General features: G+C 39.2%; 2 protein-coding genes and 1 long non-coding RNA gene across 4 annotated transcripts in view; 2 read left to right on the forward strand and 1 right to left on the reverse strand.

Moving 5' to 3' along the window:
* The window catches only part of kif21b (kinesin family member 21B), a 69,229-nt gene extending 60,328 nt beyond the window's left edge, over positions 1–8,901 (forward strand). Inside the window, exons 33-35 of the mRNA XM_065954531.1 lie at positions 87–286; positions 1,400–1,536; positions 3,044–8,901. Of these exons, the coding sequence (XP_065810603.1) occupies positions 87–286; positions 1,400–1,499 (300 nt within the window). The 3' untranslated portion in view covers positions 1,500–1,536; positions 3,044–8,901. The remainder of the gene's footprint in view (positions 1–86; positions 287–1,399; positions 1,537–3,043) is intronic.
* A 3,224-nt stretch (positions 8,902–12,125) lies between these two features.
* On the reverse strand, positions 12,126–13,712 carry LOC136179199 (uncharacterized). The gene is made up of 2 exons (XR_010666402.1): positions 13,177–13,712; positions 12,126–13,089 (listed from the first exon to the last, which is right to left on the reverse strand). It is a non-coding gene; the product is annotated as an uncharacterized lncRNA (long non-coding RNA).
* A 1,164-nt stretch (positions 13,713–14,876) lies between these two features.
* cpne5b (copine Vb) overlaps positions 14,877–22,469 on the forward strand; it is a 143,112-nt gene continuing 135,519 nt past the window's right edge. The window contains exon 1 of one of the 2 annotated variants that reach the window (XM_065954532.1): positions 14,877–21,734. In XM_065954532.1, coding sequence (XP_065810604.1) covers positions 21,616–21,734 — 119 coding nt within the window. In that variant the 5' untranslated portion in view covers positions 14,877–21,615. The remainder of the gene's footprint in view (positions 21,735–22,469) is intronic. The other variant, XM_020634359.3, reaches the window with a different exon arrangement.

The following is a 22,469-nucleotide window of genomic DNA, read 5'->3' on the forward strand; positions in this document are numbered from 1 at the left end:
GGAACACTTTGATGTGAAAACAGGAACATCTAAAATCTGTATTTCACTCTCGCTGACTGCTCGCTGTTTCTGCTTTGGCTCCACAGCAAATCCCCAACGCCCATAAGGACTGGGTTTGCGCTCTGGCATATGTCCCAGGTCGGCCCATGCTGCTGAGCGCCTGTCGGGGCGGCATGCTGAAAGTGTGGAACGTAGACAACTTCACCCCCATAGGAGAGGTCAGAGGTCATGACAGCCCAATTAACGCCATATGTACCAATTCAAGACAGATCTTCACTGCATCCAGGTACTGACACTGCTCTCAATGTGCTTTCTTTTGGTGGGGCTGTAAAATAGAAGTTTCTCAAATGATAGTCATCTAAAAAAAAATGTTCAATGCCATCCATAATTATTTTGAGAAACATTGTCTATTTTGGAAGTAAAAGGAATTTTCAGAAGCCCTAAAGAATGTAATGAATGATTCACAACAATTACTGTTGTGAGAATGTGATTTAGTTTTGAACTGAAACATGCATAAACGTCAAAGTACAAGACTACTGATATCCTACATTTTGTTTATTTCACATAACTCTATGAAAAGACCAAATCTAACAGTTTAAGCTCACTCGGCTAAAAGGCTAAAAGTGTAATCGCTGCCTGATTAATCTTCTTTATTCTGTTCCCCCTGGAGCATAATTAAACTATGAACTATACTGTCAACCTTCATGTTATCAATGTGTTTCTCAGCTGCTACTCAAACCTCTTGTTTGAGTAACATTTGATTAGAACTACAGCGCCCAGCTCGGATTTGAAGATGAAAACCTTATATATCTGATATATGAACATTCATTGCATACATTTTTGGTTTTTGCCTTTTTTCATGGCAATTTTTTGACATGATTTTGACAAATATTAATTCTGGAGTTTGAGAAGTGGAGAACGTGCCTTTTTAAGTTTTGTACTGCTAAAACTAGAGGGGAAATGTTTCTTTTTCACCTGATATGTTCTTTATGGAGGGAACTATATGGATCATGATTCATTCCTGCTTCATCTCGTGTTCATCTTTATGTGTGCGTGTGTCAATACTCTACCCTGTTGTTGAGAAGATGCTTTTTAACTCTTTGTGTTTGTTTGTGTGTGTTATTGGGACATTGTTCGTCCTCCTCAGACTGTCTTCATTAATCTTTTTTTTTTGATCCGACCAGCAGGCTGAAGTTAACTTTCTCCTCCTCATTCCTTTCTTCTCTTTCCGTCATCTCTTCATGTCTTTTTGGTCTTCCGCCATCTTTTCTGTGGACAAATATTTCCTCTTGTTTGGTCTCTTAAACTCTCCTCTCCCAACCTTCCTCCTCCTCTTCTTCCTGTACTCCCCCCCTCTCCCTCCCTCCCTCCCTCCCTCCCTCCCCCTTGTGCAACACAGTGACTGCAGGGTGAAGTTGTGGACCTATGTCCCGGGTTTAACCCCATGTCTTCCTCGACGGGTCCTGGCCATCAAGGGCAGAGCCACCAGCCTCCCATGATTGCCTCTCCTCCGCTCACCAACCCTCCCTTCCTCTGGTACTCTCTTAACTCATTTCTAGCTTCTTTTCTCACCCGAGGTCCATTTCACCTACTTTTGATTTCCTTCACCTGGATGGAACCCAAACTTTTCTGTTTGCCTTTATCTGATCTGCTTCAAATTTCACTTCAGTTCTTCTGATATTCTTTTCTCTTCTTTTTGATTGTTTTGAGAGTTTCTGTTTTTAATGTTTAATGATGGTTAATTCTTCATTTGCAGACCTCTGCCTCAACACAAAAAATCTAATTTACTGTACAAAAGTTCTGCCCAGAATAACTTTTCTGTCTTCAAATCAAGTGTGTCTGTGTGTATGTTGTTCTTTCTAAATGCCTTGTACATCCACACAGGTGTTAGTGATCAGACCTCCGCTCAGCTATATGTGGGCATGGACCAGTTTGTTTGACGGACAGCTACGTTCCCTCGTTGATTCTTGTAGAACCAGTTTGTGCAGGACTGAAGGACTTGTTGACCTGTTATCACACTTGTTGGTGCTTAGAATTAATTCCTTTGTAAATGCTCACCATACCTCTACCAATGTTTAACCCCGACCCAGTCTTATCAACCCGAGTAATTAAACATCTGTGTGGGTATACAGAGCCTTTAGAGGAATAGTGAACATTTTGTGAAATTCACTTTTAGGTTACTTTTCAGCAAGAGACAAACAGGAAGAAATATATCTCTATGTCTGTCATGTTTGCAGCTTCCAGTTATTATTATTTTGAAAGGACAAACTCTTAGCTTAGCATAAAGACTGTAGGCAAGAAACCCTTATTAGACATCTTGACAGTGTAGTGTTTGTTTGGGATTAACCAAATCATATACTTTGTCTATTTCTGAGTGTTGATGTCTTGGTTCTCTGGATCAAATCTGTTGCAGAAGCTTCATATTTGACATACAGAGAGTGGCATCAGTCTTGCCTTTAGTATGTGCTTAACAAGGTGCACATCTAGCTACTTGAAACTGTGAAATGGAAATGTAATGCTGGCCTTTTTTTTGCCTAGCCTACCAGTACAAAGGGTTCTGAAACTGAACTTACAGGGTCCACTGGGAATAAAGTTAGAGAGAGTGTGGTTACTTTCACTTGTTCCATTGTTATCACAATCATATGAACTTCTTCCACACTTCTCTGAGAAGGCAGAGAGATGTTTTTATTTACTGACACGATAGAGAATGTTCTTTAAAGTGTGTGTGTGTGTGTGTGTGTGTGTGTGTGTGTGTGTGTGTGTGTGTGTGTGTGTGTGTGTGTGTGTGTGTGTGTGTGTGTGTGTGTGTGTGTGTGTGTGTGTGTGTGTGAGGTTTACTTTTAAGTCAATCCTTCATGTTGTGTCTGATGTACACTGGTTTGTTTTGAAAGAGACAACAGCTTGATTGATGTTCAGTTATTTTCTCCCTTTTGTTGTGTTCTCCTTTATTTCTTTAGCTTTTGCTCATCATCCCACCCTCTCTCCCTCTCTCTCTGTCTCTCTCCCACTCTCTCTGTCTCTGTCTCTCTCTCTCTCTCTCTAGCGACAAGACAGTGAAGATCTGGTCATCAAAGGTTTGGAGGAAGAGGTGACAAACAAAAGACCGTGGTTCCTTTTCTGTCAGCCATCTTGCCTGAGCGACTCACCTCCAGCAACAAGGTGCACACTTTCCAAGGCAATCAAGGTGTTTTTTTTTGTCTGCTTCTTTGTGAAGGTGCAAAATGACAAAGTGGAGTCGGCATATGTATTCAAAGGCAAAAATACAATTTGCCTTTCTGATTTTTTTACTGCCAATTTGAAAGTGCCATTCAGGTGTGATGCTACCGGGACAAGACAACCCTAATTTTTTTTGTCTTTTGTGGATTCGCGAGGCAGAACAATTTCTCTCTTGATGTGAGAACTACCACAGCCTGTTATAAAGAGGAAATTAAAAGTGTCCTTCTGTTCAATGAGGAACATTTGGAGAGAATTTTGCTGAAAGATGTGTATTCATGTATCGGTTGTGTCCTAGAGTCAGGACACGAAGAGAATATAAATCCCAGAGGGGACGTTTACTAAGAACTGGGATCTCTGTTCCTCCAGTCAGGACTGTTAAAGTTCATGAGAGTTGAGACTGTTTGGATACTGAACATGCTGTGAGGTCATTATGGTGACTGATCAAAAAAAAAAACACAAAACATCGTCACTGGATGTTCAGTCATTGTCTCTGGAATCTCCTTCCAATCACTTTTTTGTTTAAAGTTACTCTCAGTTCATCACTGAAACTAACTGCATTCTGCGAGTCGTGTTTTTAATGACTTTAACTTATTTATTATTTTCCCTACCTCAGTTGTTTTGAACTTGTGCGTGAGGTGGGTGGGATTTTTTTTTTTTACGGGTCTCTGTGTTCAAACACCAGGCACTTGACAAATTTTAAGTCTTTATTTGATGCCTGGCTCTTCATCTCTGTGTGGATGTGTCCTCGGTGGGCCCTCCAGCTATCAGCCTTGTCTATTTGCTGACCTTGCAAACAGGAAAGCACACATCCAGTAGCACCGCTAAGGTAGCACCGCCCCCGGAGGATTCTCACAGGATTGTATTATTTGTTGTTTAAAGTGCCAAGCACAGCGGAAAAAAAAAAAAAAAACCTGCAGATACACATGATACACACCTACAGTCCACTCCTGACAAATTAGTGAGTCCATTGAGGCCAAAGTGCCAGATATTAAATCAACCATCCACAGCTGTGTGTGCTCCATACCTGCCATTCATCCTCCACACAGATGCTAAAAAAAAGCCCTTCCAGCACCTCAAACCCTTTTTCTGCCTGGTTTCTGCTCCCCTCTGATCTTTAAGGTTAGCAACTGTATCAGTCTGACCAGCCTTACTTAAGAGTCCACCTCCTTTCCCAGCTTCTGACTTTCTTTAGGAATCATTTTTAATTAGAGGTCTTGCAGCTCTATACCGGCTGCTTTCAGGGGAGATTACTCTGGGTAAAAGTAGGTCATAACTGAGGGGGGATTTCTTATTAAAAATCCCAGTTTACTTCCACCCACTTTCGCTGCTTACATTTCAAGGCAGGAGGAAACTTCTTGTCCCCATGTTCTGGTTTACAAATCTGTTTATCTGGCAAATTTTGTGTGTGTGGGCAAACACACACACATGAACCCACTGTGGACACGCACACAAAACCAATATTTTAGCGGATGTTTCGGTTATCCATCTCGCCTGATAGGTCTTGGCATCCCTCACTGTGTTGATTTAGTGTCTCTTTAATGAAGCACTGCAGCACACCACTGACACACCACTGACACACACACACACACACACACACACACACACACGCCTACAGGCAGCAGTAATAACCCAAGTCTTAAAAGTCTCTTCAATGATCCTTTTGTTGTCTGCTACTTCTTCACACAGATATGAGCTGGATTGCACATCACTTTTAGTTTTAACTTAGTCTTTTTACATCAGTCTAAAATTATTTAAAAGCTTTTTTTCATTCGAATGTCTTACTGCCTGATAAAACACAATTCATGTCTGTTAGTGTCAGAACATCAGTAGTAGAGTATTGTTCAGCTCTGAAAGTCTTTCCATTGAAAAAAACAATCCTCTTCTGATGTAGTGCTCTCTTTCTTGTAAAAGACCCAGAAACATTATGTAGGATAAACAAAACAAAGCTTGGACCACAAAAATAGCATTTAAAGGTGCTGAGGCTAGTGAATGCCTTCTCGCAAATATGTGCTGCTGATGGCTGATGCCGCCATCATAAGGCTGAAGCTGCTGAAACTCTCCAAAAGCAATTATATGGGTTTTGGTTTTATGTTTATGGGGTATGGGGGGGGGGGGGGGGTGGTTTGTTGAAGCAATCTTGGTTTTAATATAATTCTACACTTAGAAACTCAGGTAATGGTTTAAGATATCGTAAGTTATACTCTAGAATTGAGTCGACCCGTGGATTTTAGTAGCTCTTTGAATCAACCAAATGCCTTGATTGAGAGATTGTTTATTTTGAAAAAAAAAAGAATGGTACAATCAGCGTGCCGACCATTTCCATGTTTTGTTTTCCATTTGAATCCCTTTATTTATCTTTGTGCTGTGATTTTTTTTTTTTTTTTTAACAAAACGAAGAGCATCTTTCCAATAGGGTCAAACTGAAAGTGTTGCAACTTTGAGGAGATGTGCACTGAATTTTGAACAATGTTTCTTGTTCAAAATATGTGTAAAATATTGTATAATAGTTTCATTAAAAAAAACTGGAATGAGCGGTACAACATTTGTTCAGTGGAAATATTAAGCTTCCAAATTGGGGTCTTTACTGTGACCTTAAGTCAGACTACATAACCTTCACTGTTCACAGTATATATCCGTGCTAATTAGCCAAACTGACCTTGCTCAGAAGCTCTGAGGTTTGATGTTAAAGCAATCCTAAAGCAGCCGATCTCTGTTTTTACTTTCCACCGTATTCACACAAATGTATCTCCGACATCATGCTCAGGGTGTGAAGCTGAAATACTGCAAAACTATTGCTATGTTCCAGTCTTAAATTTCTGTAATCAACTGAAAGTAGTTATCATTTCATTGACTCTTGATTGACAACAGAAATGAAAATGAATAGTTTAAGTTTTGATAACTTATTGGCGAAAAAAAGTTAAGTCTCAACAGCTAATGCTAGCATTCAACCACTTCCTAGCTAACATACCGGTAACTGTTTGACAGTGTTACACTATGCAAATAAAAATGCCATGAATTACTAGCAAATCAGAAAAGCTAGCTGAAGTTAATGTTATAAGAATTGGGTGAGTGGTTAGCTGTTGACTTTGCCATCCTCATGACTTTACTGATAAGTTGTTTTGATTACTTTTACAGTTACAACAGCTAACGTTAGCATTCAACCATCACAACGGTTAATTAGCTAATATACCATTATCCTGGCAGTTTTAGCTTTTCTACCTCTAGTATTACATTAAAATGTGTTTTGCTCAGTCGTTAAATAAACATGTTAGCACTCAAAGGTTGAAGTTATTAAATAAGTTGCTTTAACTCAAAATGTTGTTCTAAATTGTGTCTAACTATTGTCTTTCAGTAGTTCAACAATCATAGAGTTGTGAAATGATAATTTGTCCAATTCCCCAAATGTAAGGATTGGTAAAACATAACCATTTGTTTCTCTTCTCAACCTGAGTCTGACAGAAAGGGGACATGGGCACAATGTGAATGCTGATTTTGTGAAAGATGATCTTGTCATACTGTAGCTTTAGATTCTCTCCTAGGTGCTTGTACATTTGCTGACGGATGCATGGTGTAAGTGGTGCTTACGACTGACTAATTAGACATTTTAAAACACTGAAATCCTCTTCTGCTGGTACTATCACCTGAGTGTGTGTGTGTGCTATCAAAATCTGAAAAGTAGTTGACTATTTTTTTGGATTATGAAGCTTTACCATGTCATGTGCTTCACAAAAGGCGCTTGCAGAAAAGTTTTTTTATTTCAGCCAAGCAGACGCAGAAAATGTTTAATCTGGATTTAGATCAGCCACACTCAAACTTTATTAAAAGTAGTCGGCTTCTAATATTCTAATGTGAGCACCACTTCATTTATTGACAATGTGTAAATATGTGTCAGAGTTTTTTGAATATTACAGAGTTAGGTGAGGTTAACTGACCATCCTCATCAGATAACCTTGGAGTAATCTCTGCAAGTTAGGATTAACATGCACTTTGGATTATGAACACAGCTGTGAATACTACGATAACTGTCTTACAGTAATAAATATTAAGCCTAGTTTTAGACTTAGTTTACAAAAACAGAGTTCATGAGACTCTAATGGGGCTTGAAGAACTAAAATCGTACTGAGAAGAACCACCTCTGCTTAGCTCCTCATTAGGTTTTAGAAATTGATGTTTGTGCTAATATGGTATGTTATATACTGACAACTCTTTGAAAGTCAGTGCCCAGTCTGTCCCTGCCTTTAAAGTCCCCCCCCCCCCCCCCCCCCCCTTTTTTTTTCTTTTTTTTAAATAGCAAATTGTTTCGGAAAATGTGAATTTTCTCCATCCTTATTTCCCTGGCTGTCTGCTGGTATTTCGTAATATCACTGACCACAAACACTTGATATTATTCTATGAAAGAAGACGAGAGACACAACATGAGGTGGATCTCACTTTAATCTCTCTGACCTGCTCTCTAATGTTCATTCAGAGAGGGATAGTGTCTCATTTAATGCACCGTTGAGCATGTAGTGAGTATTGTTTTAGCCATACTCTCTTATTCCTAATTGGTAGTTCTGTAGCCAAACATAGAAAACAAGTCTATTGTAGCTACCTTTTAATCTTAATACAATCTTTATTAAGATTACAAAGCTGTTTGACCAAAGCTACATATCACTTGGACTAAAAACATAGGTTAAATTGTATGTTGTAAATGTGGATTCTGATGATCTCAGTTGTATTAAAAAACAAAACAAATCCTGGAGAACTCACAGTGGGACTTTTGGGGCTACCGTTCTTGCAAATAAATTATTCAGAATTACATGATAACAGTGCCAAATTAACCACTCAAACTTTAAAACGATGTTTCAATTTGCTCTTATTTCAGGAGAAATATTGAGCTAAGGCAGCTGTGCCTCGTTATATTTTGCCTGTAAACCGTTCCGTCTGGTATTATGTGATTACAAAAGGCGATCAGAGAGTCAAGCCACCAGTCCAATTGATTATGTGATAAAACACCTTGAGCATTTCCAGCCCAGGCAAAACATCTTATGACTACCAGGAAAGGAAACCTTGGTAATCAGCATCTCAGCTTCAGCCTTGTGCCTCTTCTAACAGGCCTAACTGCCTTACAAGAACAGAATGTGTCTGCAGGACTTTAATAATCATCCACTTAATATCCTGAATCTGTAACAGATTTCTTCTGAGGATTGTAGATCGTTCTCACAGATGTGAGTCAGCTGACTTCTCGGCTCACTTTATCAGTACGGCTGAAAAGACTTTGCCTCAGGATGCTGAGTGTCGAGATCGCTTTTAGACACAATCAAGAGGGCTGCTGATCAAGAGGGCACTTCACTGCGAGTCGCTGTCGCACACAAACACACAAACGACATGCTTCTCCTCTGGCTTTCTCAAGTTATGTTTCTCCAGGTGTGTGTGTTGTCACACGGGGGTCACACATTGGTGATACAGTTTGTTATGGTGTCTGTGAAATATGTACTCATGGGACTTAAATGCAGGGTCAAAGGTCATTTGTGCCTTTTATTGCACAGACTACTCCCTCTTATGAGTGTAAATGTGTGTACAGTTTTTTTTATATGACTATGTGCATGTGAACAAGCCATGTAAAATATATGACTGTAAATAATGTAAGTAAGTATTTAATGAAGGACCCAACGTTCCCTCAAGACAATAAATGAGTTAAAAACATCTGTGCTTTGTGTATCATGGTGTGTCAAAGATGTGTCAAAGATGGTGTACATACATACATTTTACAGCAGTAAGTTCCTATCAAATATGGTCAAACACTTAATCATGTAAATACTGTATTATCATCCTCCTAATCTGATATCCATCTATGAACACTGCTTAATGTAAATTCTGCAAAACTTAGTACCTCATGTATATAAACCTAATGGATAATTTTTGCACTACTTACCACTGCACTATTTTCTCATTAGTCTTGTACGTATTAGTTTTTGTGAGCACACCTGGCCTATAAAGCTGATTTTGAAATACTGTGATAGGACAAGAGGCATTCCATGAGTGCTGATATACAGAACAAAAGCATGGGGACTTTTCACAAAACGTACTACTGCAAGGTTCAGCAAGGTATTCTAAATACAGTTCATTACTGTAGCTTAGAAGCTGAGGGTCTTTTTCTAGATTTTCTGTCAAGTTATGGAACTATTGTTCTGTTCACAGAAAACTCAAACTACCACAACTATAAACTCTTGCATATCACATTTGAGGAATTTCTGTTGTACTTATTAAACATCAGCAGGCTGTGAGGATTGCTTTTGCCTAGAAGCAGCCAAGCTTAGCAGTAACAGCCCTCCCTCTTATGCTTAATTGGTGTCTTCTGATTCTTGATCATCAAGAAAATAAAAATAAACACATTGTTTATCACAGGATCACACTCCTCTGATCACTCAAAGACAACAGTTCTGAACCAGAGTACTGGGATCTTAGCTGTTTAGCAGTCGATCTGCTTATTGCAACACTTAGCTCTTGATCTCCTCCTGTCTGCAATGAAATGATTGTTCACCTTGCAGATGGAGAAGGAGTTTATTGATCATTCAGGGTAAACACATAAACAGGTTGTAACAGATGAGACGTAGACATAGGCAGATGTTTTTCATCCAGATACATTTTCTTTTCACTTCAGGGCTGGAGATACAGACTCCAAACTCATACATCTTCATTTCCTTGGCAAACTCTGATCATTAACTTGAGTTGAGCTTCGCTTGTCTCAGCAGCGACGAGAGATGCGAGCGCTGTGATGTACGACGGCCATTACCGCCTCAGAGGAGGCAGCAGCCATTTGAAAATGCCAGTCACAAACAAATAAACATCCATACACAGGCCCTGTCACGTCCCAGCTGTGCGTGCTCCATCTGCTCTCTGCTATGATGAACTCCTGAAATTTCAATTTGTCTTTTTGAGTACACTTCAATGCTCCAGTAGGTCTGTTCTTACATGCTGATCCATCAATCTCAGTAATAAACTGATATCCATTATGCTTCCTGGTGATTATACTGAAACTAATTTAACTCCAAAAAAGTAAAAATTCTGGATCTTTCCAGGGATTACAGATGTTCATGGATCAAGGGGGTCATACAGAGGCATTCATGGTCCCCAGGGGATGATTTCTAATTTTGGTGCACCATTTAAAAAAGCACCAAAAATGTAATTTGTGACATTCATTTGTGACACTTACCGGCACACCTGTTTAACCTTTCAAATTTTTCATGGAGAGCACGTTGACATCTTGAGCTGGTGTTAGTAATTTACCTTAATCATCAGTAGTCTTTTTTGACTTCCTCAGCTCATCATTTGTTTTTTTAAAGAGCCCATATTCTGCCCTTTTTTGGGTTTGTATATTTAATCTATGTACCTACTTTTGTACTTTCACAATAGATAAAGTTCGAAAAAAGTGTCTGTTTTCATGAACTGCTCCTCCTTGCTCCCTCTCCGCTCTGAGTCCGTCCCACATGGGCCAAGTCTGCTCTAATTGGTCTGCCGATCCGCTCTGTCGTTATTGGTCAGTTGCTCAGCACGCTTCTCGGAAAATGAGCTGCAGGGCTTGCCACAACGAGCCAATGGGCTTAGATCAGTGATCTCACACTGACTAGACGTCACACTGACAAATTTATATCAAGGGGGGCTAGAACCGAGCGTTACATGCAGCTAATGCTACAGCTAACAGGAGGACGTAGGAGAAGCCGCGTTTCCGCAGACTTTGAATTTTTGCAAATCGATGTGCCTAAACATGCACAGGACACATGGAAAACACACTAAAGAGCATATAAAACCAGAAAAAGCATAATATGGGACCTTTAATTTTAGTGACACTAATGTGCAGGTAATAGACCAAAGCAGACTGAAAAGAAACTTTTATCATGACAACACATCTGCAATGTGCCTTGAACTCTTAAATAGTAGCAAGAACCATGACTGATTTTTTTTCATCTCAAGAAAGACTTCACAATTATTTTTACAGTCTTTTTAAAAAAAATTTAAAGATTTATTTTTTGGGCTTTTTCGTGCCTTTAATGCAGAGACAGGACAGTGGATAGAGTCGGAAACCAGGGAGAGAGAGTGGGGAATGATATGCGGAAAGGGGCCACGGGTGGAGGCGATCCCGGGCCTACCGCTCGAGACGAGAGCCTCAATACATGGGATGCGTGCCCTAACCATTGCGCCACCAGCGCGCCCCTTTACAGTCTTATCTATATATGAGTTAGTGTTTTTGTGGCAATTGCTAATTATGCTGAGCTGACCAAATTTTCTTATCCAGTAAATTTGAATTTTACCAAAGTTATACCTGAAAAGACTCATAACAACAATCATCCTGGAGGAAAACATGGATGTAGAAGAGGACGGTAATGGGTGTAATACCAATACTGTAGGAAACATGAGCAGTGGAGGTTCTGGACAGACTCATAATGAAGGCAACACGTCACATATCAGTAATGGAAATACAAGGACATACTGAAAGACAATGTACAAGCTAATTACATTCAAAGTACAAACTTTATAGCAAATACGTCACTATTGGTGAATCACCTTATATCTGAAGTCTATAAGAAGAGGAACAAAGCGAACGTAACTGCCAGAGACAGAAACAGAGCCTGGGAAAAGGCTAAAAGAGGATTTTAATGCCAGAGGAAGTCATGAAAAATCATTAAAAAAAATAAAAAAATCCCTACTGTTTCTCAGATAAAAACAGCATGCATCTGCACGACCATAGAACAAAGCCTCAGACTATGAACTAAATAGGGTGGTCTAATCCAATTATACTCTCCCTCTTTGAGCCCAGTTTCACACACACATACACACACACACACACACACACACAGGCTACCACACTTTCACATTAGAGGGACACAGTCATTCATGAACATGGGTTGATAATTAAAAAAAACACAAAGCACGTTTGTAATGATTATGTTTTATTGTGAGGGAGAGAGACTGTGTCTGTCACACTCATGTTGTGTTTGTTGTCTGTTTAGTCATAATAGTTATTAGAAATGATTTTGCATTCATTACATCTTTTAAAAAAGTGATAAAGGTCAGCCTCTCTTTTCTGATGCTTAGGATGTTTTAGGAGTCAAGACCAATCCGTTTTTCTTATCAGGATTTACAAAAGTAATGATGATTCAGAAATTGAAAAGCCTTCCTGTCTGTGCGGGCCTTTGATCCACTGTTCAGTTAGCTATTTAAAAGAACAGTTTCACACATTAGGGAACATGTTTTTTCCCTGTCTGTCTCTTAATCACATTTTCCAGTGAATACATTGTTACCAATGAGCTTAGCAAAAAGGGAAAAACAAGTACCTGGACTCTTTAAATATATAAGATACATTACCTACATTTTTACAAAGGGTAAAAAACACTACTGTTAACACATATGTGTTGATTACTGTATGGCAATGCATTGTAGTAACACATTTATCTTTTCATATGGGAAAAATGGTTTCCCATTAAATCCTTTTTTTCTTTTGTAATACATGAATTTCCCCTCTAACTAATTTTTCTCTCACTTGACTGTCTCGTCATTTCCATGCAGTGTAAAGTCCTTGTTGTCACTTTGTCTTCTTCTTTGAGTCTTTTTCCTTCACAGCCTGTTTTGAACTCCTCCAAGGCAGGAAGTTGTAGGAGACCAGGGCAGTGAGGAAGTACGTAGCCATGCCGGTGTATTCTCCAATCACCAAACACAGAGGCTGTGCCAACACGAACAGGCAGAACACGTTCATGGACGCCCGGTCGTCCAGCTCCACCAGATCGTTCTGCGACGCTCTCATCACTCCGAAGAAATAAATCAGAGCCACCGCCGGGTAGAAAGCCAGCTCCACCATGACTCTGAAGACAAGGATGCTCTCACGCACAGGTCAGCCTTCAGATTAAAAATGAGCACGTGTTGGAAAGTAGTTTGTAAGATCCACTGAAGCAATGAAGCAGAGGATTTCAGACACACACTCACCCAGATCAGATTTACACACACACACTCGGACAGATATCCCTTCGAAGTGTGAAGGTAGATCCGACAGGGCAAACAAACATGGACCTTTGATCTGTCCCAACAACTCTGTCAAACATTAGCCACCTCCCATGCTCCTAATCAGGAAACATAACCATTACGGCAAGGCAAGTTTATTTATGTCGTACATTTCAACAACAAGGCAATTCAAAGTGCTTCACACAAGACATCAAACACATCATGACAGAGGAAAGAAAAGAAACATTAAAATACAACATAAAAAAAAAAAATCACTGGAATTATTAAATCTGAAAATATGTTCAAATAAAATAATTCAAATGAAATTAATTGAAATAAATAAAGTAAAAATATAAAAAGAGTTAAAAGTTACAGCGCAGAGTTAAAATTTAAAATCTTATTAAAGTTGTTTAATGAAAGGCAGCTGTAAACAGGTGTGTCTTCAACCTGGATTTAAAAGAGCTGAGAGTTTCAGCAGACCTGCAGTTTTCTGGGAGTTTGTTCCAGATATAAGAAGCATAGAAACTGAACGCTGCTTCTCCGTGTTTGGTTCTGACTCTGGGGACAGAGAGCAGACCTGTCCCAGACAACCTGAGCGGTCTGGATGGTTCGTAATTAATCAGGAAGTCACTCATGTATTTTGGCCCTAAACCTTTAAGCGCTTTATAAACCAGTAGCAGGATTTTAAAGTCTATTCTCTGACAGACTGGGAGGCAGTGTAAAGACCTCAGAACTGGACTGATGTGATCCATTTTCTTGGTCTTGGTGAGGACTCTAGCAGCAGCGTTCTGGATCAGAGCACTCTTGATAAAACCATTGTTAATGTCCTTTTGTGTATATCCTCAAACAGTTTTTATGGTACACCAAAGTGACCTTTAACCTGAACCTACTATGTTGTTAAAACCTTGAACTTTACACCATTAACTAATAATACTCTTATCTCTGTGTTATATGAGTCTGGAGCTAGGCGAGGGTTAGCCTAACTTAGCATAAAAACTGTTAAGATAGGGAAAGAGTTAGCTCGCCCACGCTGGAAGGAATCAGCCAATGTACTCATGATAACATTAGTAAGCCAACTAAAACTCCTGTTCAAGTTTTATCTGGGCTCAGCAGGTGTATTAAAGTGTAAATTGGTAGCTATAATCTCATGTAACTGTTGGAGGTAAAGCACATAAGTGTATTATGAAGAAATATTCATCTAAAAATAATCACAATGTGTACTGGGAAAAGGGCATATAAGGCTATAGACTATAGTTTCAAGTCAATACAATTTAGCAATAATACATTTTGAAATGCTTATTGTTGTATTTGGAGATATTAAATAAAAAAGCTGGCCGAACAAAATATTTCACTACTAATGCACAAATGTTTTCAATTAATATCACTTACTCAATTAAATGAAATGTATGGATATGACCAGAGTCTCTTAGGGGCTTTAACAGGCAGGCTTAGTTTAATGAAGCCAATGTGTAACAGTGCCATCATCCACAGTGCTGACATTAAGCAGCCAGCGAGCACTGTGCACAGTCGAGTCCCCAGTGGAAACTCTGCCTGCAGGGAGCTAGTCTTCTTCATTTCTGTCTTCATATTAAACATTCACATGTATTGGCTAAGAGGTTAAAAATAGAGAGGAGAAGAATGGCTGTTAGTCAATCAATCAGCAAACCTCACATGAACACTGTGTGTGTGTGTGTGTGTGTCGTCCTTCTGTCTGTCTGTCTGTCTCACTGCAGTCATTCATGAAAGGTTTCTGCCCGATGTTTGCCACCTCAGGAGGGGTTTGATTCTGGATTAGAGCGTGGGGTCTCAGAGTTGGATTACACTCTGGGAGGGAACATGTGGCCCCTTTGAACACACTGGTTTATCAAAACCCCCCTCCGCTCCTCTGCATACATCAGAGCTCACTGTGGTTTGCTTAAGCTGCAACAGGCGGACAAAATAAGGAACATTTTCATTGTACCAAAGTAGAAATACTTGTTCTCTTGTTGCTTTGTATTCCAAAAACTTTGGTCAAGTATTTATGCTTGTAGATTGACCTTATGAGCACATGTGATGCTGTAGTGATAGATATGGATATGGTTATTTTACTTTTGTGTGAATCAGAAATTACAGAGTTAAAGAGACAGACATCTTAATAATTTACTTTCTTTATTCTTTTTTTTGTGGTGTATGTTTGTTTGTGTATTTGTTCTTTCACCTGTCATGTCCAGAAAGAGATTTCCAATAATTCACAAAAAGACCTCTCCAAGCTGAGAGAAAACTGTACTGCTAACAACTGCAGCTACCCGTCATAACCAGAAGCCAAATACAAGGTTTGATAAAGACAGAGTTAAGTGTCAAATGTGAATAGGGAGACTTTTTACTATTTATAAGCAACATCACAAGCTTGGTAAAATACCCACAATCCCCCTGACAAACTGGTATTTTCTGACCATGTCATGTGTTTAGATAAAGGTCTTTTCCATCATAGATGTATTAATTAGTGGATTTTTTTTCTTTTTTCTGGAAAGTGAAGACAAGTGACATATGGGATTGGAGGAGTAAATTAATGTCTTATTTTTTTGAGGAGCTTCTCTTGTCTTTCAGGGCATTTGTCTCTTTTTTTGCATAATTGCTTCCAGAAAGGCGATATTTTTGGACAGCATGACGCAAGTGAGAATAAACACAGTAATTAGTGCTCAGAAAAACTGCAGGGAGTTGAGGGAGGAGGACAAAGGAGGACATAAGGGGACATTCATGGTGTAATTAATGTGACCAGCACAAAAGCAGTGGCCACCTGCTGGTTCTCTGCAACTGGATGGCAAGTAGCTTTCAAAAGGAAATATGCAGTGTTTGCGTCTTAAGACGTTCAGAAATAGGCTGGATATTTTTATTTTTCACAGGGACTTGTTGCTGCAATTACTGCGACTAATTAACTTAAAGATATAAAAACCCTTTCTTGTGGTTCTGTTAATTGCTCTTAGTCTTACAGATAAATATGGTGTAGTCTCTTGGCAATTAAAAAAAACGCTGTTCTATGCTGCCAGACTGGTTTATAATGTGGATATTTTTTATGTTATTCCTAACAATCAACGCCACAAGTTTTAAAGGTCACATATTAAACTCTTTTTCAACAAGTTGAAATAACTCTCCGAGCTCCCCAAAACATGTCTGTGAAGTTTCTTGCTAAAGCTCGAATCCGATTCTTTATTTTAACATTTTAACATACCTATAAACCCCTCTGTTTTAGCCCTGCTCTGAACATGCTGCTTCAGTGTCTATTCATAGCTTTTATGTGACATCACACGCCTATGGTACCGCCCACTGGCGGGGCAAGAAAGGCTCCCTACGACTGTACACTACAGAGAAGTTATTAGTCTCAGACTGCAAATGTCTCCCAAACTCTTTTTTTCCACCTAGCCAGCCACACTGGTCATGTGACTGAACGATTTAAATAGGTTTAAATGCAAGTGAGCTGTGTTCAACCACGCCCCTCCGGAAGGACTCGGGTGGCTCGGGCTTTCTTGCACCATGCCCAACGTTTACAGAGAGAAGGTAGAGTCAGAGGGCAGAACAAACACCTAGCTGTGGGAGTGTCACCCGCCTGGGGGAGGGGTTACTACCACCTGTGTAAATATTTTATGAGGATGGACTTTTCTCTTAATTGGGGGGTTTGTAGAGAGGCTAGGGACACATAATTAAAACGTGGTGAAGTGTAATTTGCATAACATGCGACCTTTATTGTGTTAATTGGAATGAATTTCTCTGTGTTAATTGGAAATTGTCCGCTATTGATTGGATTGCTGTTTGCTACAGAGCTAAAAAACCATAACAAGTGAATAATGATTGAATATGAATTCATTTGATCTGGATTCCCAGGTTGTGGGAATTCCCAGGTTACTTCTCTAGGCAAACTAGCTGTTGTGAAGGCTGTATCAACCCCCCTCTTCAGAACATCTGCAATAAAAGTCTCACCCACATCACACAAAAAACAACAACCTAAAAGACATGAATCTCATCCTGAAGAGAAAAGGGTGCATTTGCAGAGAGTGTGCCTCTTTATCTCTGTTTATGGGTCGTTCAGTGACATATGAGAAACTGATTTGTTTTTTAGATGAGTACAGTGGTGTGTGAAGTAATGATATGTATTCCTGTGTGTGTGTGTGTGCGTGTGCGTGTGCGTGTGCGTGTGCGTGTGCGTGTGCGTGTGCGTGTGCGTGTGCGTGTGCGTGTGCGTGTGCGTGTGCGTGTGTGTGTTCCTGATCCTTAGCTGCAGGGCTGTGTGGGCAGAAGCGTCTTGTGCCGGTATAAATTGATTTCCAGAATCCAGATGCGAGGCGCTTCTATACAGGAAAGGGCTGTTTGCTGCTGCACACATTTATGAAAGGGTTTATAGCTGTGTATGTCCCTGTGTGTGTCTGATGTACAAGTTAGATTGTGAAAGAAGTAAAGAGATAGGGACAGGGCAGGTACAACGTAACAGGAATTAAAACACCTATGTTTCCATTGCTACCACAAAACATTTTTATAACTGTTTTCTAAGTTAGTTCAAATAGTTTTTTTTCCCTTGATGCAACCGACAATCTGTGAGGAACAGTTTTTAGTTGATTATTCATCACTTTTGATATTTTTAGCCATATACTGTATAAGTGTTAGGCCGTTTGTAAAGAAAAAAAAAAGACAGAGAGAGATGTAGAGTGTCAAACAAGTGAAATAAACAGAAAAGCAACACACACAGAGCTTGTATTTAGGGACTGCAGTTATCCAAAAAATGACAAAGCCATCAATTTCTTGGCAGGGGGCAACACCAGTTTAGCATATTTATTACAACATGGTTTACAGAGCCGGTTTTAGCCGCACACAACAGGCTAATGATGGATGGCAGCCATTAAATCTCCATGCTATTCCCTCCTCTATAATTAATATTGATTTTATATCAGCCTGCTTGAACACGTTTTAATTGCTAACTCACAATTCTTAAAAAATCATGCCCTCTCCAACACAGAAAAATGGCAGAATGGGAACTTTAATCTCCAACTCTCCAAGTTGAACGATTTGGTTTTTGCTTTTTTCCAGACTGAATTTTCACTGCTATCTTGTGGGAGCTGTCCATGGATGTGGTGCTGAAATCCCCTCTTCCAAGGCTGCTCTTCTGCTTTGTAACTTAAAGCTCCTGTGAGGACTTAAGAGCTGATAATGAAACTAACTGAAACTAGTATTGATATGCCCTTTTCATACACAAGAGCAAACCAGACAATCAGAGAGAAGGTTGATTATATGTAAATAGTTATTTATGTCTGTTAACCTGCCACAGGGTATATGAGGCGATGTAATACAGCCTCTTTGTTTCCATGCTAAAGTTTAATTGTCTGTTGTACATTAGACATAAATAAATAAAAAAGGAGGACATTTTTAATAGAAAACTTAATTTTAGATATACAGAACGAGATCAGCAAAGAGATAAATCCTGCTTTTGCACAGCTACGAAGTTCTTCCCACTGGAGAGTCCTTCACTCTAAGAAATTGCTGTAAATTTACAAGGAAATGTGTTAGGTGGGGGTTGTTTCTTTTTATATAAATCCAATGAAGAAATCGTGAAACAGACTGGAGATTATAACACCATTTAATCGGCCGAGGTCAGACAACTTCATCAAACAAGCACGCTTCCAAATCACTTGACTGACAAAGTGCTGACAAAGTAACAGTGTTCACAGTGCTGCTTATATTCTGTCAAAAAGTTGCAACCCACAAATTCCTTTCTATTTGGGTGCATCACCATAAAACAATAAAGATGACATGACACTGATTTGTATACGTATCAGATGTAGACTCTCTGTCTAGCAAACAGTTGCTGTCAACATATAGTTGGCTCCTATCCAAACATAGATCTGCTACTACTTAGGTGCTTCACCCATATGAGGTTACAGCTTCAGACACCTAAAGGTAGGACTGTTAACACGTGGTAGACAGACTTGAATAATACATTTCACAAAGTTACCAAGATGAATGAATTTCATGAAAATCCGTACTAACAAAATGTCAACAGTATGATCCTGTTATGTTTAAATATAGGACATCACTGTATTAAAACGGTTTATAACAATATTTCACTGTATTATTGCTTGAAGAAAACAAAGCGGTAATTTACCGTAGTTTTTGCAATGCATTTTGGGAAAAAGAAGTTGAGACCACATGGTTGAAAGGACAATGGAGTTGGCTTTGTCAGATTGTCATCCATCTCCATCCTGACAATTAAGGTGAGTGCCTTACTGCTTTGCTATTTAGAATTGGGAAAACCCATCACTTACTAAGATTGAAGTCATTTGTAAGCATAACGTTAGCGAGATTTGGAAATGACACAGAAACACTGCAGGCAGACACACACGAAGTGAGTGAATTCTTTGCCAGCTAACATTAGCTTGAAATACAGATCTTAACAGTTGCTAAATGGGACAAAAAAACAAAAACATTTTCTTGTAATGTGGTTAACTAAGTGGGCTATAATGAACTTGACTTGCTTGCCTGGCGGTAATGGTAAGTTTAGCTAACATCAACAGTCCCTTTTTCTTTGTTTCAGCTTCAACTGACACTGACTATTGATTAAATATTGACTTAGAAATAATGATTAGCTAATAATATTAACACATAAAGCTTCTGCCATACATCCTGAATTAATGTACTTAAAGTAATTCCAGGACTTATTTTTATTCATACTAGCTCTACTTCATACTTTTACTTTACTTCTTTGTATATGGAGAATATTCAGAAAGGATTGTCCATATGATAATGTTCACTGTTCAGCTGGAGCTGCTTTTGTTCTAATGTTATTTTTTCCCTTTATAGAATCCTTGTGGCAGTTTCAGTCTGGAAGGAGAAATCAGAGGGAGGTGCAGGTCCAATAACCCAGTTTCCCTCAGAGGACAGGTGTTTTATTCAGTTATGAAACGATAACAAATTTTTTTTTTCACGTCTCTGTTTAAAATGTATCTACCAAAACTCTTTTATGCACTTTTTATACATTGGAAATTACCTTTGCTAAACTTCTTAATGTAAATATTTGTGCAAGATTTTTTGCCTATTTAACCTTCATGTTCTTAATGTGCATTTTCTTTGTTTTTGTTACAGTTTCAATAAAGACAGATGTGGTTTGAGAAGAAACTTTGAAGTTTTATTATTTGTCTTAACATTTTAAGTTGCAATTTTGAAGGTAATTTGTATTTATTATTTTAAAACTTGGTGTTTTATAATCTGACATGCAAGGATTAATTTATCAAATCACTAGAAAATAAATATATTGTGTCCATTCTGATAGAAGGAAATTAATCTATAGCTAGGTGTAGTATTTACAATTCACAGTAAAAATCTGCAAATATACCTCTCGTGAAGAAGTGTAAATAACCAATATTAAACAGTTAATCCTTTCAACAGTATTTTCCTGTTAACATTTAAAATAACAGCTTTTTGCTGTATTTACAAAAATGGTAGAAAACTATAAATTTCAGCAACAGCAATATACCGTTAATTTTACAGGAACTTCCTGGCTACCCTACTGCCAGTTGTTTACCGTTTTTTTAACAGGGGAATTTCAAAGAGTAAGGTGACAGAAGTTTAAGTGATAACTGCTGACAGGCTGTTATTTAACATTCAGGGGGCAGTGATGAAAAGTCTAAATCCTAAAGAATAACACTTTAAAATGATAGAACTTAAGGAAAATCTGAAATATACAACTGAAACAATATGATTCCCCCCCAACATGTTTCTTGAACCCTTTATGTATCCTTTGAACCACTGGTGGGATCTAGATGACCGACTTTAGGACACCTTCAGACAAAAGTGCACTTTGATAGCTTTAAGTAAATTGTTGAAACGATTTCATGCTTCATTATTCGACTGAATGTAATATAAAGTCTCAAATATAAAGCAGCATCAGTGTGTTATTAAATGACCACTTGACTAGAGCGCACAATGGCAGTTTTAAGCGTAGAGGCTGTTGCAGACTGACAGCAGAAGCAGCTGCAGCAGCGGTGCACGGACAGGGTGTTTCAGCACTTGAGAGTGATTCTGTGTGGGAGGAGGATGGGTGTGTTAGAGAGTATCCAGCCTCTTCTCTTCACACGCTCTGCTGTGCGCTCAGACTGAAGACAAAGCGCGGAGAGGAGTCAGCCTATCCATGTGACGCGCAACAGTCCTCTCACATCCTGTCCTGGTTTTTGTTTTTATCTTCTCCTTTAAAAAAAAAAAAAAAATTACGTTGAATGGACAATTGGACAGTGCTCCCCCCTCCTCTCCAGCTTCAACATCTGTGAAGTGGCTTCCTCTCCCGGTCACCCCGGAGGCCGTCTGGTCTCCGATCTGGTCTCTCGAGTCCCCGGAGATTCGGCGCGCTCTGTCAGGACCAGGCTGTGCGGCTCCCGGATCAGACCCGAGCCACTCCAAGACCTGACGATGGAGCTCATGGAGGGAGACGTTGTGGACAAGCTCGAAGACATGTCATCGGTGTACGACTTCGACCCGATCACCGGAAACATCCCCGCCACCAAAGTGGAAATCACCGTGTCGTGCAGGTGAGTGGAAACGTGCCGCAGAGCTGATGACCGGGAAAGTTATCCGCGAGGAGACTGCGTGGTGGGAAAAGTTGTAACGGGGCCCCACCCTTTCTGTGTGATGGAGTTAGCACTGCTCACTGAGGGTGATCCAAAATAAATGGAGAAACTTATCCTTACTTATTGTAACAGGTAGACGAGGCTACATCTGCAGGGTGACAGATTCGTTTTTATAACGAATAGTTTCTTGAGTATTTTTTTTGCAAGACCCCTTTTTAAAATAATTTTACTGATTTGTGTGCATAATGTGTAATTTGTGTCTATAATTAACTCTTTCTGAAGCAGTTTTCTTCTTTTCCTAATCAAGAGCGAAACGTCACATTTGACAATAATTAATGTATTTCGACGTTAAACATCTAGAGTTGACAGAGATCCAAGAGAAAAAAAAACCTATGAGCACCACTGGCCATGAGTTCTTATCACAAAGAAGACATTAATGTTCTATGTATTTGTAAAGTATGTGTCATTGATGATTATACAGCATATTGAGCACACAGCCTACTTTGTAACCTGTTCGCTGACATAGCACAGAAAAGCCTCTCACTCTCCTCTCCTGCATTCTTTAAAGCGCTGGTTGTTAAAGATTCAAAGGTCCACATCCCATTCACACAAAGCTCCTGTCCTTGACCTCGATATTAGAAGTGTTTTTTTGTCATTATTCAGAGAGAAGTTTTACTTGCTTCTCACACAAATAAA

Source organism: Labrus bergylta, chromosome 5, assembly GCF_963930695.1.
Source record: "Labrus bergylta chromosome 5, fLabBer1.1, whole genome shotgun sequence".
In the NCBI taxonomy this organism is placed as follows: Eukaryota; Metazoa; Chordata; class Actinopteri; order Labriformes; family Labridae; genus Labrus; species Labrus bergylta.